General features: G+C 41.7%; 1 protein-coding gene across 4 annotated transcripts in view; it reads right to left on the minus strand.

The window, feature by feature from the left end:
- Positions 1-13,089, minus strand: part of RASGRF2 (Ras protein specific guanine nucleotide releasing factor 2) — a 233,008-nt gene extending 219,919 nt beyond the window's left edge. For all 4 annotated transcript variants that reach the window (XM_060009219.1, XM_060009218.1, XM_060009217.1 and 1 more), the window contains exon 1: positions 12,440-13,089. In XM_060009219.1, the coding sequence (XP_059865202.1) occupies positions 12,440-12,727 (288 nt within the window). In that variant the 5' untranslated portion in view covers positions 12,728-13,089. The remainder of the gene's footprint in view (positions 1-12,439) is intronic.
- Between the last annotated feature and the right edge of the window lie 4,422 nt (positions 13,090-17,511).

Raw genomic sequence — 17,511 nt, forward strand, 5'->3', positions numbered from 1 at the left:
ACACATCCCGCAGAGCCTAAAATTACCTCTTTGATTTTTCACACACAATGTCCACCATCCAAACAAAATTACAAGGCATGCAGGTGACCATTAGCTTACAGCTGAGTCCTTGTCAAAACTGACCCATAGAGGTCTTGTAACTCTCCAGCCTGAAATTCCCATTTTGGATGAATCAGCTCAGACTCAAGAACTAACAAGGTGGGAACGGCTAAAACCTTGTTTGTTCAATGGAAAAGGTATATTCAAGAATGTAGCTGGTCTGGCCCCAGAAGCATCTCAGCTTTACATTTTAAAAAGTAGCAAGTATCTCTCTGTGGGGAACTTTATCTGCTCTGCTACCTGAGGCAAAGCCACTGACTCAATAGGGTCCTTGATTCACAGGAATTCCCCACATATCTGGGCCTGGTTCCCTGATGGTTTGGCTAAGCTGAGACCCAATGGTATCCATTGGGGTGCTGTGGCTAGTCAGCCTCAGTGTCAGCTATGCAGAAGAAAAAGCAGAGGTAGTTGCTCCAGTCAGAGGGTAGGGCTCAGACTTTTGGGCTGGTGCCAATGGCAGAGCTGTTGGGTCTGCCACTTGGAAAACGATAGACTGTAAGATTAAAGAGACACTTCTTTGGAAACATGCACCTGGGAACAATCCATGTCTGCTGACTGAACTGTATGGATCAGTCATGTAGATGTCCACAGGAAGGACTGTGGAATCAAGGGCTGTGGACTCAACTGGAATCAAGCTGTGCTGGAGTCTGACTCTGTGTCTAATGCAGAAGGCTACCACTGCAGGGCAGACTTGTGACACCTGCCAAAAGTTGACCCATTTGTCTCACAATGGGAGAGGCCATGTCACAAGGGGTGAAACCCCTCCCACTCCTGGTAGATTGGCTACACCAGACATTCAAAGCCCTCTCAGGACTAGCAATGCTACCTCACCACTGTTGATACTTTTTTAGGTTACTGGTTAGCTGTTTCCAGTCACACCATTGTGGCCCTTGAAACTAATCTGTATACTCAACAATGGACTGACTGTCCAACCCTTTCTCCCTCATTCCCTCCTGGTCCATATACTTTAGTAAGGCAGTTTGATCAGTGAGTGCAGGTATTCCAAGAAAGGGGGCATCCCTTCTTGGCCACTTCCTGGGTAATGATCAGGACAAAAGGGGAAGAATTATAGGGCATTATACAGATATATTTTGAAAACTGAGGATTCTGTCTTGACCAGCTCTGGGCATGATGTATTTTTCTTTCCCTAACAGCACCCCCAGGCCAGCCTAGATGACACAACCTACAAGTGGCAGCAGAGCTGAAAGGGGGTGTCAGGGATTCAAGCTTAACTCTGGTTAAGTTTTATAAAAGTACCTTGTCCCTCTTGCACCTGACCCTTCCAGATGAAAGGTGTAGGTGCAAGTTGGGGATGACCGGAAACAAAGTGAAGTTAGAGCTTCTGAAATGGGACACCCAGTTTTGTGAATAACACTGCTATGAAAATTCTTGTACAAGTCGTTGGTGCATATACATCTATGCATCTCTAGAGGAAGAGCAACAACCCAACACCTGGGGAGGGAACACCTCAGACCTTAGAAGGTATGAGGGAGAAAAGAACGTTACGATTTTTTGTCTTTTTGAATTGCCCCTGGAGCCTTCCTCCAACGGGCAAACATCCTGGTGTGGCAGTCCAAAGCTGCTGCAAGTGCATTCTGTTTTACTTACTGCTGCATCTTTTGTGATGCACTTGATTGCTTTGACCACAGAGCAGCAAGGCAAGGCCCCAGCTCCTGCACCTTCTACACAAAGCACCTCCGGATGCTGTCCCCATCCCCATTCATTTCATGGGCAGAAAAATGCCACAAAGAAAAAGACAGAGAGTTTATACGACATTAAAGTTTTAAACTTCTCTTCATCAAATGACACCTGTAAGAAAGTAGAAAGGCAAACCAGAGTAGGAGAAAATATTTCCAATACATATAACTGACAAAGGACTCGTGTCTTCATATATACTAGGATGAACAAGATGATGTTCAATTCTTTTTGACATTCAAAAATGGCAATTCATAGAGTTTAACTTAATATTTTAAAACTCCTACAGATCAATAAGATAACTCAATTTTTTAAAAAATGGGCAAAAGGTTGAACAAGCACTTCAAAACAGAGAACAATCAAATGGTCAAGAAATACCTGAAAAGCTGTTCAACCTAATTATCAGAGAAATGAAAATGAAGACCAAAATGAGATACTGCTACACACCCACTAGAATGCTTAAAACTAAAAAGACTGATAATACCAAGTATTAGCAAGAATGTAGAGCAACTGGAATTCTTATACACTGCTAGCGGGAACATAAATTGATATACCTATTTCAGAAAACTGTTTAGCAGTAATTACTGAAGTTGAACGTAAGTAAGTCCTATGTGTATATATATATATATATATATATATATATTTTTTTTTTTTTTTTTTTTTTTTTTTTTGCGGTACGCGGGCCTCTCACTGTTGTGGCCTCTCCCGTTGCGGAGCACAGGCGCCGGACGCGCAGGCTCAGCGGCCATGGCTCACGGGCCCAGCCTCCCCACGGCATGTGGGATCTTCCCGGACCGGGGCATGAACCCGTGTCCCCTGCATCAGCAGGCGGACTCTCTACCACTGCGCCACCAGGGAAGCCCGTAAGTAAGTCCTATGAACCAACAAGTTCATTCCTGGGTATATACCGAACAGAAATGTATACATGTACGTGCACAAAATATCTGTACAAGAATTTCCATAGCCATATTATCTGTAATAGCTTCAATCTGGAACCAATCCAAGTGTTCCATCAACAGTAGATAAAGAATGGGTAAAGGAGCTGTGTATACTCATCCAGTGGAACACTACAAAGAAACTGAAAAGGCATGAATCACAACACCCAAAGACATCGATGAATCTCACAGATGTGATGTTGAGGGAAAGAAGTCTGACACAGAAGAGTACTTATTGCATGAGTCAATGGCAAAGTTCAAAAACAGGCAAAAGCAATCCATGATGTTAGAAGTAAGGATGGTGGCTACCCATGGGGAGGAGCATTGAAGAGGAATAGACATGAGGTTACTTTCTGGAGGGCTGATCATGTCCATGGCTTGATCGGGATGCTGCTTACAAAAATATATTCACTTTGTGAGAATTCAGGAAGCAGCACACTTACGATGTGTGCACTTTTCTATATGTATGCTATACTTTGAAAAATACGCTTATTGTTAAAAGAACAACATTCAAATAATTTTTAATATTAAAGTATTAAGAAAGTAAAGAGAAATTATGAACATGAACCCTTAGCAACACAGGAGGTCTATCAGGACCAGAGGACAGAAACTGCCTTACTGGAAAGATCTTATTGATAAGGTAAGGATGTACAGCTACTACTGAAGGAAAAGAAGGTGGCTTAAATGCATAAATATTAGTTGGTGAAAATAATATTTACTAGCTTGATGAATACACTGGACATGTCAATAATAATGTCTCTCCCGCCCACCAAACTTTCCATGAAAATCCCTCACCCACAGTCCCTGCTGTTTGACAGCCAATTTATGGACCGGTCAGAGACCAATGGTCTTGTCTAGCCCCCAAAATGTGAACTGAGTCGATCAGATTCTCTCTCACAGAAAGACGAGCTTGAATATACTGAGTGAATAAGAGATGCTGCAGTGAGAACTGAAGCAGTAAAAGCAGAGAGAAAGGGGCCACAATATGTTGAGTCAGTATCACGAGGGGCACAGCAGCCTGAAGGAGGGGAAGCAGAAATTATGAGAAAACAGAGGCAGTAAGTAACCAAAGACGCATAAACACACTGAAAAACATGTTAGCCAGTACCAGTGTCCAAAGCACAGCTAGGTCACAATAAATGTAGAGCGGTACTTGCCCTTATATTGCCCTACAATATTCCCGCTGTCCCCCACCACACACAGAGGTGCCCATCATTCAAGACAACTTGAGTTCATATCTCTCCCTTGCAATCAAAAGAGCCTAAGGCAAGGGCTTCCCTGGTGGCGCAGTGGTTGAGAGCCCGCCTGCCGATGCAGGGGACACGGGTTCATGCCCCGGTCCGGGAAGATCCCACATGCCGCGGAGTGGCTGGGCCCGTGAGCCATGGCCGCTAAGCGTTCGCATCCGGAGCCTGTGCTCCGTAAAGGGAGAGGCCACAACAGTGAGAGGCCCGCGTACCGCAAAAAAAAAAAAAGAGCCTAAGGCAAATAATCATGTGACAGAGACCAACTCACCCTAGAAAAGCTTAGCAACACTAGAGAAAGCAAACTGCACACTTGATTAATGAAACCTTAGTAATTGCCTTAAAATAGCATTGCCTACTGTTGGGTCTCAGAATTGATTCTGAAAGATGGATGAAACACTGATTTATGGATGACATCCTGATTGTTGCAAAACTATGCAAAATACTGAGCGATGAGAAGCATTAATGGCATCAGAGGAGAAAGCACTCACTCAACTCTAAGCAAGACTCTTCCAGCTGCTGAAAGAGTTTGGTAAATGGACTTCAATAAAGAAAAGAAGATCCCTCAGTAACAGAACCAGCAATAATTTAATTTCTTCTAGAGTGTGGTCAAATCATGAAAATACCTTTACCATGATCATGGTTAAAAACTGATTTCAAATTTTTCTTTAGGATTTAACATGCCGGAACTTATTTAAAAGCTAATTCTACTACCTTTATGTCCTCACAACTACTGTCTCAAGCTTTCTCCTTTAAAATGATATCAAAGAAACAAAAAGATGATGACAATTACAGTAACACACATTAAAAGAGAAACACATTACAAACTATTTCCTGGATCATTCTTTTCAGAGCTACACCTAGTACAATCTTCAGCGCCAAACAAGAGCTATGCCAAAAACCAAAAACTTCCTTATTTACAAGTGAAATAATGATGTCTGGGCTTTGCTTTAACATAGTTCAACAACAACAACAAAAAAGGCATGTGTGGAGAAAAACAGAGATAACAAGAAAGCTGAAGATTGTTGAAGCTCTACGATGAGTATATTGGTGTTCCCTAAACTGTTCTATTTTGTCTGTGTTAAATTAAAAGTATTTTTTAAAGAGGAAGGAAGGAAAAAAACACCTAAGTGACCCTAGTAATGAAAGCAACAAGAAGAAAATCAAAAAAGAATTATATTAGAAAGGGAGTAATAAAAACACCAGCTGACAAATGTGCTACGTATGTGCTGGGCCCTGTGTTGAGAGCTTGGCCTGGACTGTTGCCTATGAGTCTCCCAACAACTGGATGATGTAGGTACTATCGTGATCCCCAACACAGGCAGGGGTCCAGGCTTAGAAAGAGAAATTGCTCATCATGTATCTGGTAAGCAGCTGAGTGGAGACTGAAACCCCCACGGTTTAACTCCTGAACGGAACCATACACAATACTACCATCTGACCTGGAAAGTGATATTCTTAAACTTAAAAGAAAGCAAATTCATACTGGATATGAGTGGCCTCCTATACCTATGCATCACTGACATTATGTTGTTATGACTCCTTCTGTAAAGAGTTATGATGCTCCACAGTGAGCCTTAGGCCAGGCTACTACCTCCCCATTCCCACATTTCTAACCCAGGAAACCTCCTAGCTTTCCAGTCGTCCCTCTATTTGACAGCACTAACCCGCCTGTTTACATTAGTCACACAAATGGCATGAGTTCATAAATACAGTTCGGGAAATGAATCAGGCATTGTCTACATTAAATCAGAAAATGACAAAACAAAACATTTTAGGAACCTGAAAAGAATGCGAATACCAGTAACCAGGGTCCCTCAGATCCCTGGCTGTTTCCATCATCATCATTGGTCTCAGCAATGTCACAATGGTAAGTATGGGAAGAGCTAATAAAAGAAATTATGGCCTACATTTTAAAAAATAAAGCACTAAAGGGTCAATAAATTTTATTTTTAAGCATAGCTTTTCTTAAGGTTGTTTTATTTGTATCTTCTCAGATCTTATGAGAATTCTATTTTTCATTAACTTACTGTACTCTGATGCTGTAACTTATACAGCCCTCCCCAACTTTCTCATTTCTTCCTTTACAGTTCAAAAAGAAAAGAAATAGGGGGCTTCCCTGGTGGCGCAGTTGTTGAGAGTCCGCCTGCCGATGCAGGGGACATGGGTTCATGCCCCGGTCTGGGAAGATCCCACATGCCTCGGAGTGGCTGGGCCCGTGAGCCATGGCCGCTGAGCCTGCACGTCCGGAGCCTGTGCTCCACAAAGGGAGAGGCCACAACAGTGAGAGGCCCGCATATCGCAAAAAAAAAAAAGAAAAATATTATTTAAATAAACACAGATCAACTCAAACTTGGTTTTTTTTCTGCCGTCTCCCTAAAAGTATATTTGAAGCATTTTGTATTCACTATGAGGAGTTTTAAGAAAAATGATTTGAATCTTCATTTTTCGTGAATAGTAAGTTTTTCCAGTGCTAGTAAAAAGGAAAAGTGTGAGAACATGTGTTTTCTGCATCCTTGTTCCACTTTATGATACCAATGTTTTCTCAAGTAAAAGGAAAAGGAAAACTTGCTGTTTGGGTTTTTTTCCCCCCCAAATATACACACAATCATATTTGAATTCCTTGGGCAAAAATGGTAAAATATACCCTTTGGTGGAGCCAAAATAATGTATTTCTAACTTCACAATCAGCTAATATTTGAAAATTACACCAACTGAAGTGTAATGAATAATTCTGGAATAATGGTTAATTTTTAGAATAATGGCCAAATACTATACAGTAACCAAACGTTTACCATAGTGCTATATTGATACCTAACAAATACCGTTTCTAGTTTTGTTTCAATATTAACTAAGATTTTACTATACGTAGTCTTGAATTAAGATAAACTAATTTCAGAGAGGAATTTATACCATGATTAACTTAAAATCATTAGTCTTGTATAATAAAGCACCCCAAATTGTACACCGATTGGATTTACAACTCATGTCTTGAAATACATGTCTTAATGACACAAATAAAAACCTATAAACTCCAACATATATAACTGTATAACAAATGTTTAATATTTAATGATGGAAGATAAACTCAATAAACATACACACAACATACACACACATATTCCTTTCTTTTTTTTTTTTTTTTTTTTTTGCTGTACGCGGGACGAGCAGGCTCAGCGGCCATGGCTCACGGGCCCAGCCGCTCTGCGGCATGTGGGATCCTCCCAGACCGGGGCAGGAACCAGTGTTCCCTGCATCAGCAGGCGGACTCTCAACCACTGCGCCACCAGGGAAGCCCCTATCCCTTTCTTATAGGACAAATAAACAGGCATAAAAACATAAAGCTACTTTAAAATTGTGAAATTAGGATTTCAGACCTGAGTGAATCCATATTACTTGTCAATATGGTTTATTTCATTACAAAATAATCTTAAATACTAGCTTTTTCTATTCTACAAAATTAAAATTATACTGACATAGCATGCATATTTATTGAAAAATATGGACAAGGTCAACTAAAAAGTATAATCTGCATTAAACAAACAGCAATACCAACAACTGTTTTAACAAACTACTAATATTTGCTTGCTAAAACCAGAAACATTTGCTTATCATACATGCTTTAGGACTTATCATCCAATGAAAGAAAAATATCTCTATTTTTTAATTCCTGAAAGAAAGTAAAAAATTTGTTATCACACTACAAATATTTTCCACCATTTAGTAGTACATTTAGCGCTCACTTATTAAAACCCACAGAAAAATACTTGTCCCAATAAAAATTCATTTTTATGTACATCTGTCACATCAAAGATGGATTTTTCTATGTAGAATTCTTAACGATAAGTACAATAATACAAATAGTAAGGTTTAGTGTGTAGTCAAAATTAAAAGAACTATATTTTTCTAATCCATAGGTTATTTTTCTTCATTTAAATCTAAATTGGAAGAATGATTACAAAGTTCAAGTGATAAGTCATTTCTTTCCTAAATTACATTTTAAAACGTTTTACAAGATTTAACAAATACTTTTATTCCGTTTGCCCTTTATTTGTGTTCAATAAGCAAACACTGAAAAGGAAACACTGAGTTTGTTATTATACTTCAATTAAACAACATGAACTGGAACAAAAACCCATGATCTACACTCCCCACCCTCTACAAATATTTCAGGGCTTACGTGCAGCTCTGCCTAATTTGATAAAATGATTAAAATTTTCTGCTGGTGGACAAGTTTGGAAGGCTAAAATGACTGGCTAGAAATGAGATGACAGGGGAAATCACATAACCCTTAATCCCTTTAAAATTAAATCAACATGTTTAATTCAGCACTAATATGACAAGTATCTACTACTTTAAACCTCCAGAACTAAGGATTCCACCCACCTACCCACCACCCACCCCCACTGAAACAACTGAAATCAGGCTGAATAGACCACTTAACATTCCCAGGAAAATAAGAGTAAAGATGGCTTTGTTCCTATATGTCTCTCCTGCTAGCAGGCAAGACAGATACAACCACTTAAACAGATCAGGCTAATTGGGATGTGTATTTTCACCCTCAGAGCAAATATTTTTAAAGATTCCTTACTGAAGTAAACAAATGCCATGTAAAACTGTTTAAACATAAATCTCATTTTTCTTTGAAAATGTAATGGTCTGCAATTGTATTTCTCAAGAATCGAACCTGTCCTGTAAATGGTTTTTAAGGGGAAATAAGAATAAACAAAACAGTGATTCACATACTACAACCCCAGCCCCTATTCCACCCAAATTTGAAATTTCTTGAACCTCAGTGGATTTAAATAGTCTCCTTAGTAAGGCACTCTTCAAGATTATTCAATCTTCTTACCTAGAGTTGGACTTTGGTCATCTCCTAAAACTCTTTAAGCCTCAGTCTTATCATAGGTAAAAATGAAAGAACATTACCAGTCTCCAAGAGCTGAAGTGAGGTTCAAGTTAGATTCAATAACGGAAGATAACACTGAGCTTGGCACATAGAAGGTACTTACTACATACAAATTCCCTTCCTCCTTAAACACCTTCACCTGGAACAAAAGGTAAGTTTTTCATTTTCCATAAATGGAGCTCTTTTAGAAAGAAGTACCACGAACACACATTTTCAAGAAAATGAATATCACTTAAAATTTTCCGTAACTGAACACATTTTGATTATATCACCATAACTATCCCTAAGAAATAGCTGCTATAGAAGGTTGATAAGAGAGCCTTGCAATCTCCCAAGGACCTACCAAAGTGAAATCTTGGGACACTATTGAGAAAATGGAGCGATGCAAATATTCCTTCAACCTATGCACATTTGGAAAGTGAAAAATACCTTTCTTTTTTCTTCTTAACTGGAAACAGTTTGAGATAAAATGGTCAAAGAAAGGAAGGAAGGAAGGAGGGAGGGAGGAAGGGAAGGAGGAGAGGGAGGAAGGGAGGAAAGATGGAAGGAAAGAAGAAAAAAGGAAAAAACCTTAATTTTCTTTTGTCAACCAACTTACTTTGAATTATTATTTAGAAGAAGCAAACCAATGAATGTTTTCTTCTTATAACTTACCACAGTTAATTAGAATTTTTAAATTATTTGAAGGAGAAATAGAATTTAAACTGGCAAGAATGATTAGAGGCATTTTATAGCAAGAATTACATCAACTGTCACTGTCATTACAATGTGTCGCCCTCCAATATGAATGATAAGAACGTCTTTGTCTCAAGCAGTCATGTTTCTATAGTTTTGCACATCTGCTGACTGGATTTATCAGAATATGCACTTCAATCACCTGCTTGGCCTTAACTACTCAGATGCAGTGTTTATTACAGAGACTGATAATCTTTAAATCTTGTGAAATTGTCTTTCACATCCTGTGCACAGCAAAAAGCTCACACTTTTGTTATAATCTTAGAAAGAGGAGATGTCACTATTGGAAGATAACTCAGAAATCATCCTAACCAAACTCTTAATTTTTATTAACACATCTGAAAACAGATTTCATTAATAGAAAAAACAGAGGAAATGTTAAGAGATTTGCCTTTAAGAAGTCACACAGAAATTCTGGAGGAAGCCCATTCTGCCTCCCTAAGTCCCGTTTCAAGTCCTAACCTTCAAGTATGTTTATGGGGTTGATGGAGACATATATGTGGAAAGTTCCAGAAGCATATTTGGAGAAGCAGACCTTGAAAGGATCCCTGCTCAGCGCCTCACATCCACCCTCTACCTCACCAGTTTCACAGGTCCACCATGTCTAGGTGCCTGAGATGAAGTGAGCACATTAGCAATACAAATTAACTGAAAGAGAACCAACTGCATAAACTGTAGATTTAAGGTAAACTTTTTTTTTCTTATCTTTGCAGTTTCTTCTTCATTCTTCAAACACACCCAGACAGACAGTGTTACACAAAAAATATCAGCCTGCTAAGCCAACCCAAGTCACAGAAGCATGTCTAACACAAGACAAACTGACAGATTTCCCAATCCAACTCCTAATCCATTTCAGAGTGCTTGCTTCTCTACATCTCAGCTTTACTACAAACACCAAAGGTTCTAATTTCTAACCTCAAAGAGATGTATAAATGATTGAGAAATACTCATAACTTGTATGATGATAAACAGAGAAAAAATTCTTAATAAGGGGACCTTTTTAGGACTTCCATTAGAAAGTGGCATGAAAGTCAAACTGTTTGGAGGTTACATTTCTTTATAAAGTATAATTGTCCTGAAGATGAGAGTCTGGATATTCTCCAAGTAGAAAAATCTTGGTTTTCATATGTTAACAGGTCAGACAACCACGTTAAGGTGCAACAGGTAACAACTCCCCACTCCCAGCTCATAACAAAAGTGGCTATCTCCTGATATTATTATAAACACAAAAAGAAAAAATTATTTGTAATTGGGTCAATGATGTATCTTCAGAATAATTTCAAGTACCCTATTTTAGTATAGACGTAATAACACTTTAAAAACCTACTGGTTTTTGCTCCCATGGGCCTTGGAACACATGCCTTAAAAAAAAAAAAAAAAAAAAAAAACTCACCAATAGAAAAGAAAAAAAAAATAGATCCTGAAAAAAGTCTCTACCTATTTCCTCAAAACCCTTCCTCCTGCTCTCAGTTTAATTTCTAAAATGCCTGACTTGAAATTTAAACTTATATTTCCAGTATCTATATCTACAAAATTGGAAATCAGTTTTTCAAAGAACTCTCAACACGCCCTCAAAAACCAAAGGGAATATTTTTAAATTTTTGGATGTATAAGTGTTATACCAAGTTTAATCAGTTACGTCTGAATGATTTATAGTGAAACCACAGTGAAAAAAATCAAACTTCTGGTTGATCTAGTTTTAGCTCCTCTTAATTTTACACATTGTTTTATGAGCCCCCAGGGGTTATGTAGGCATCTTACTCATCTTTCCATCCCTAGCGCCTCTCACAGCTGCCCTCAGGGATTTGCAGTAGAAGCTGTTTGGCCTGACTTACATGGAAAATTAAGCTGCTAAAAATTTTTATGCAACAACAAAGACCATCAGCCTCTTTTTTTTCAAGGTGGAGATCTAGAAGCAAAGTGAGAACATTTGGAAGCATAAAATTAGTCTGCTTTAACTTTAATAAGAAATGGTGATTGAAAAAAAATACAAATTCCGCACTTGCAGGAATGGGAGGCGGTGGGGGGGGGGGGCGGGAGTTACTAAATCTGGAGGATTTTTTCCTCCTTAAGTGCAAAACATAGCAAAACTAATAAAATTATGACCCAGAATAAAAAGGTCACATTCATTTTCAAAGCATTCATTTAAAAGTATACAGAAGCGTTCTTTAAAAATGCCCGCATATTTACACATAGCAGGAATGTGGCTACTAAATATTAATCCTGAGGGAAACGGATACACATGTACCTTCATAATTAGACACAGCAGGCCAAATGTTAAAGTAAACTCACATAAACCACAAAGACAGATTGAAAGTGACCAACAGAAAGTGCCCGTCAGTCCTGGGAGCCCCGCTTGTTCCCTGCACAGCCATTGATCAAACATCTGCAGGCAAAGAAACCTACACTCACTAGCTGGGTGACTGAGAAACCAAACTTTTACAAATAAGTTAGTTCCGTCTTGCCAATCTAAATCCAACAGGTGTCAACCCGCGTCGCCACACTAAGTCCTTCCGAACAGGTTGAAGAGAAGCAATGTAAGGTTAGCAAGGAAGCTGCAATGACCCGACAGATTTCGGGGTCTCGGAAAATATAAAGCCGAGCCCCTATTCCAACGGATCACAAGGAGATGCACGACAAGGCGGGGATGGAGATGGGGAGGCCGAGGAGGGGAGCTGTCCTGCCACAGACGCCGCAGGGGAATCTCGAAATCTCGGAAGGTGGTCCCACTGTCGGATCGGGCCCTCGACCTCTGGGCTTAGAAGAACTGGGTATTGCCGCGGCTGCAGGCAGGGAGACGGGGAGGGGATGGCGCGAGGTACCTGCTTATCCAGAGCGTCCCGGGCGCCGCCCGGCCCGGCCCCGGCCCTGGGCGGCGCGAGTGCCCGCTCGCAGCTGCAGCCCTCCAGGAGGTACATGCCCGCCGGGCGGCAGCTCTGCTCGCCCTCAAAGTAGAAGAGCACATTCTGGTAGAGGGCGAACCACTTTTCGTGCCAGCGGCTCGCCTCGGTTGCCTTCTTGCTCAGGAAGCCGCGCTTGGTGCCCTCTTTGCGGGCTAGGAAGGCCAGGTACAAGGCGTGCCCCTCGTTGTAGCGCACGCTCTTCTGCATGGTGAGGGCGCTGGGGGCTCACCCCTGCCTCGCGGCCATCTCCCGCCGGCTCGTCCGAAGGCGCGCCCGCTCGGCTCCCGACGGCGGAGGACTCCCCCTTTCCGGGCGCCGCGCACAGGGCACGCCGTCTGCCTTCCGGGCGCGGCGCGGCGCGGGTCCGAGGGCCGCCGGGCTGTGGTCGGGGCACGTTGTCTTCCGCCACCGCCGCCCTCCCGGCCGAGCGAAGCCCCCGGAGCCCCCGACGCCCGCGTGGAGAGTGGCCCCGCGAGGGCAGCCGGCCGCCGTTGCTTTGCCCAAAGTTGCGGGAGCCCGAGCCCCCGCGGCGGGCTGGGGCGGCGCGACGCGCCGCAGCCTGTGGAGGACTGTCCTCGGGCAACTCGCTCCGGGAGACAGAAGGTAAAACGTCACGTGGGAGATCAGCTGTAATCGGCTTGGAGACCGATTTAAAGGGCAAAGTCAGCGCGGCGGCGGTGACGGCGGCGCAGCCCGCTTAACCGCGGCGCGCGTCCCTCCCTCGCCCGCCGGCCAGGCCGCTGCCTCTGCTCCGGCCGCGAAGGGGCGGTTCGCGCAGAGGTGGAGGCGTGCGGCGACGGCACACACCCGCTCACACGCGCGCTCGAAAGCACGCGCGCACACACACATACACACAAGTATATAGACTCACAAACACAGGCAAATGCACACTCACAGGGTGCACACAGTCCAAACACTTGCGTTTGCACAATTACACACACGCATACAAACAGGAACACACAAATACACAGTCACAGACACCACACACTCCAAAACACACAAATATATTCGCACAAATACACAATGCAATACTTAAGCACACAGAAAATTATGCACTCACATGTATACAAATAACACCCACAACGTGCATTCCTACACACAGAAATACAAACCCATTTACAAATACACACGTAGGCAACCACACACATGCACACTCTGACACGCTCGCCCACACACATTTACACACACAAATCATACACTCATTCACACGTTCAACCAAACTCATGCACACAATATAGACACATGCACACTTTTACACTCATACCCACACCCATACAAACTGCACACAAATACACACCCATACACAACACGTTTATATTCACACATTCATGGTCATACACTCTCACAGACAAATGATCATATACAAACACATACATGAACACACATACACGAACACACAAATGCACGAACACATTCACTCAAAAGTACACACAAATAACATTCATACACAAGCAGTCACAAACATACAAATACACATTCATGCAAATTCATACACTTCCACAAACCCACTGACACATACAACACACCTGCCACATCCACATCCTCACACTCATCCGCGACTGTGTTTCCATGGCAGTGGGTGGAGTCACAGGATGGCTTTGCATAACGGGCAACCTTGACTTTTCCACCTGTACCTGCACTGCTGTATTTAAAACTCGAGGTGAAGGTTAACAAGTATGACTCTCCTGTTCCCAGAAAGGTATCGGATGCTGTTGGTTCCCTGTCAATGACTGTGATTTCTCAGGATTAAGATAAAAGAGACTAAATTTTAAGTACAGAGTTTTCAACCAGGAAAAAATACCCAAACCGGGAGACTTGTGGCCCCTGACAGAATCGATTCCTCAGAGGCCACGTTGTCATAGGTTCACTAGATACCCTTGCTGGGACTGGGATTCATTGGATAAATAAATCTCACAGGTTCAGCCAGAAAACCAGGACCCCTAGTATACAATATAAGTGGAAAAGAAATGATGTGCACAGCAGCTGTGAGAGAAAGCTAGTGAACACTCCAGGGAGTACCAGTGTTTGATTCTGCTATATACATTTTTTAGTCCCCTTAGTCACTTATCATAAAAATGGTTTGTCAACGTATTTATTGTTAAAGACAAAATAATAATGATAATAATAAAATCCTTTTCTGGGCCATGAATCTGCCACAATACACCTGTCTTGTACCACTAGTTGTGAGTTCATTAACTGGTAGTCCAGGGGTTCTGCTGTAAGTTGTGTTTTTGCAGAATATTTTAACCCTGCCTCACTGAGCAGCTGAGTGTTTCCATTTTACCTCAAAAAAAAATCACTATTAAAAACTATACAATAGGGAAATTGCCATTTGAAATTACAGTATGAGCACTGTGGTCATTTTCCTTTACATATTTTTAAATATCTAAAGGACAGTGCTTTGCAGATTTGGGTTTAACTCAGCTGGGAGCTTGCATTGTTCTTTAGAGGAGATACAAGCATAGAGACACTAAGTAAATGTGGACAAGGTTTTGAGCCAGATTCTAGATGCAGAAAAGATGGCAATTGCCTCAGGAGGCTTTTCATTGCCTTCTCTGTGATCTAAACCCCATAAGCGAGTTGACAGCAGTATAGTTGACGAGCTCCATTTTTGAGTGGAAACCATTAAGTGTGTGAATTCAGTACAAAAACAGTTTTGCAATGAGTATTCAGAACTCCTAACCACTTGTGTTTTTTCAGATGTGAAACTTTTTTTTTCCCCAATAAGCAATGTCTCTGGTGTTGAGGCTAATTTCAGTGCTTATTTATCCCTTCTGTCCATTCAAATATCCTTTGATTTGAACCACAGGAAGTATTCTTCTCAGCCTCTGGTGTGTCATCACTTCCCACCATGGATGGTGTTGTGGCCATCATATGCCCCCCGATAGCAAGAGAAAGGAACTCTGATTTCTTCCAAAATTTGGCTGGTGACCATTATGGGTTTTAATTATGGAAATTCACTGGGAGAACTACTTATTGATCACCTGTTTATGTCCTCAACACTATATTTAAGTGATGTAGAGGATATAGGGAAAAGACTTTGCCACTGCCCCTAGGTGCTTAGTCTACTGGGAATAGGATTTAATGTTTAGGCACTTCTCACCTAACTGTTCCTCCAAGGCACAGCTGCACTACCCAGTAGGAGAGCTTATGTGCAGTAGGTATCTATGCGATTCATAAATATTTCCCAAATTAATTTAATATTCGGTCACTGAATTATTAAAGAGGGCACACACATTAGCAAACATTAGATCATTCTGTAAGACTGTAAGAGCCGGAAACAACCAAAACTTCCTGGACGTTCTAGAGAAGCTATATCCAGTGACTGCCTGATGGGCATTTGTGGACTTTTAGCTTCCTTCATCCATATGGAAACTGCACCCCTGGAATGGTGCCATCTTGAAAAACAAAGGGCCCGGAGGTTATGTAAATGAGGATGCTTTTCCTCCCAGCTGATCAAACAGGCTGGCAAAAGGGACTGTGTTCCAAGTGGGTGGAAACAAGCTCTTCTATGAATTCATTATTTTTCCTTCTTGCATTTCATGGACTCTTTCCCAAAAGGGTCCGTTTAAGTTGATTTTCGAGAACAACAGTGCATTTCTCACTGATAATGATGAGAGTGTCCTCTTTGACTTTTTCTAGGCAAGTTAAGAGAAAAAAAGTTAGCGATGAACTATCATATCTGGAAACCCTAATTACTACTTGTAGAGAGAGATGATTTCCAGATAATTTGACAAGAAAGGAAGGGAGGGAGAGAGGGAAGGAGGAAGGAAGGGAGGGAGGAAGGAAAGAAGGAAGGAAAAGAGAAATTTTCGTCTGAGTTGTCCAAAGCTATTAAGGTTGGGGAGGTGGAGTAGGGGAGCTCCTTCTACATGAATAGAACCTAATCCATAGCTTTTCCAAATCCCTAATTCACGCATGAGAAGACATCCCAGGAGAGCTCTGTGGTCAAATACTATTCAAAGGTTAGGAGGACAGCAGGCAAGAAAGTGAAGAAGCATCAGGCAGGCAGGGCCTGGAGAGCGTGGTATCCCAGAAGCTAAGTAAAGAAGGTGTTTAGAGAAAGAGGGAGTGATCAGCTGCATCACGTGCTTCTTTGATGTTAAGTTAGATGCTAACCATTGAGTTTGGACAATGAGGGGATTGTTTGTGATGTGACAACCATGGTTTCAGTGGAGTGGTAGGGCTAAAAAGACTAAATGGAATGGTTCACACACACGTTGCATATATTACACTCAAAATCCAGGATGCAAATCCAAAACTGTTTCAGAAGAACTCTGTCAGTCAACTTACCAATATGGACTTGGAAGCTCAACACTCAGATCATCTCACTCTAAGCAGAGCCAGCTGTAGGCCCCTATAGGTAAGTGCCAGGAACATTCTGACAGGTCAGGTCATCATGTGCCCCAGGACCACGTACACCTGAGTGAGAAGCACTGCTGAGTTTGGAGAAGATTCACTGCCACGGAAGAATGTGCTACAGGGAAATACACCTGGTGAAACCCTGTCACGGTCACACAGCTGATAATGATAAGATTGAATGCAACCTTATCACGGTCAACTGCTTGTCCAAATGGTCACACAGTGGGGCTATCTGGCTGCTTCAGCAAGGAGTCTCTTTATTCTTCTCTGTCCCACTAAAGACTGAGCAGATGTTCTTGGTGGCTCTGTGTCATCTGCTGGATTCAGTTTCTCCTCATGCTGTAGGTGCAGGTGCAAATGGGGTAGGGCACAGGCTGTATGCTTTTGCTTAGACTGAACTCTGAAAGTTTTGAAACCTTGGGGATAAGAAGTAGAAAAGGAGTGGGTGAGGCTGTGGGAGTGATTTGAAAACCATAAACAATTTTCTGTCACTTAGGATCTGGAGCCTTGGATTCCCCTTTGGTGTAGAAACTATTCCTTCATAAGAAGCCCTTTAATAGGCTCTTCAGTTCAGAAATATGAAGCAAATGCCCTCTCATCATTGTGGGAGAAAACTGTGAAGGGATCTA

This window comes from Delphinus delphis, chromosome 3 (assembly GCF_949987515.2).
Source record: "Delphinus delphis chromosome 3, mDelDel1.2, whole genome shotgun sequence".
NCBI classification, from domain to species: Eukaryota; Metazoa; Chordata; class Mammalia; order Artiodactyla; family Delphinidae; genus Delphinus; species Delphinus delphis.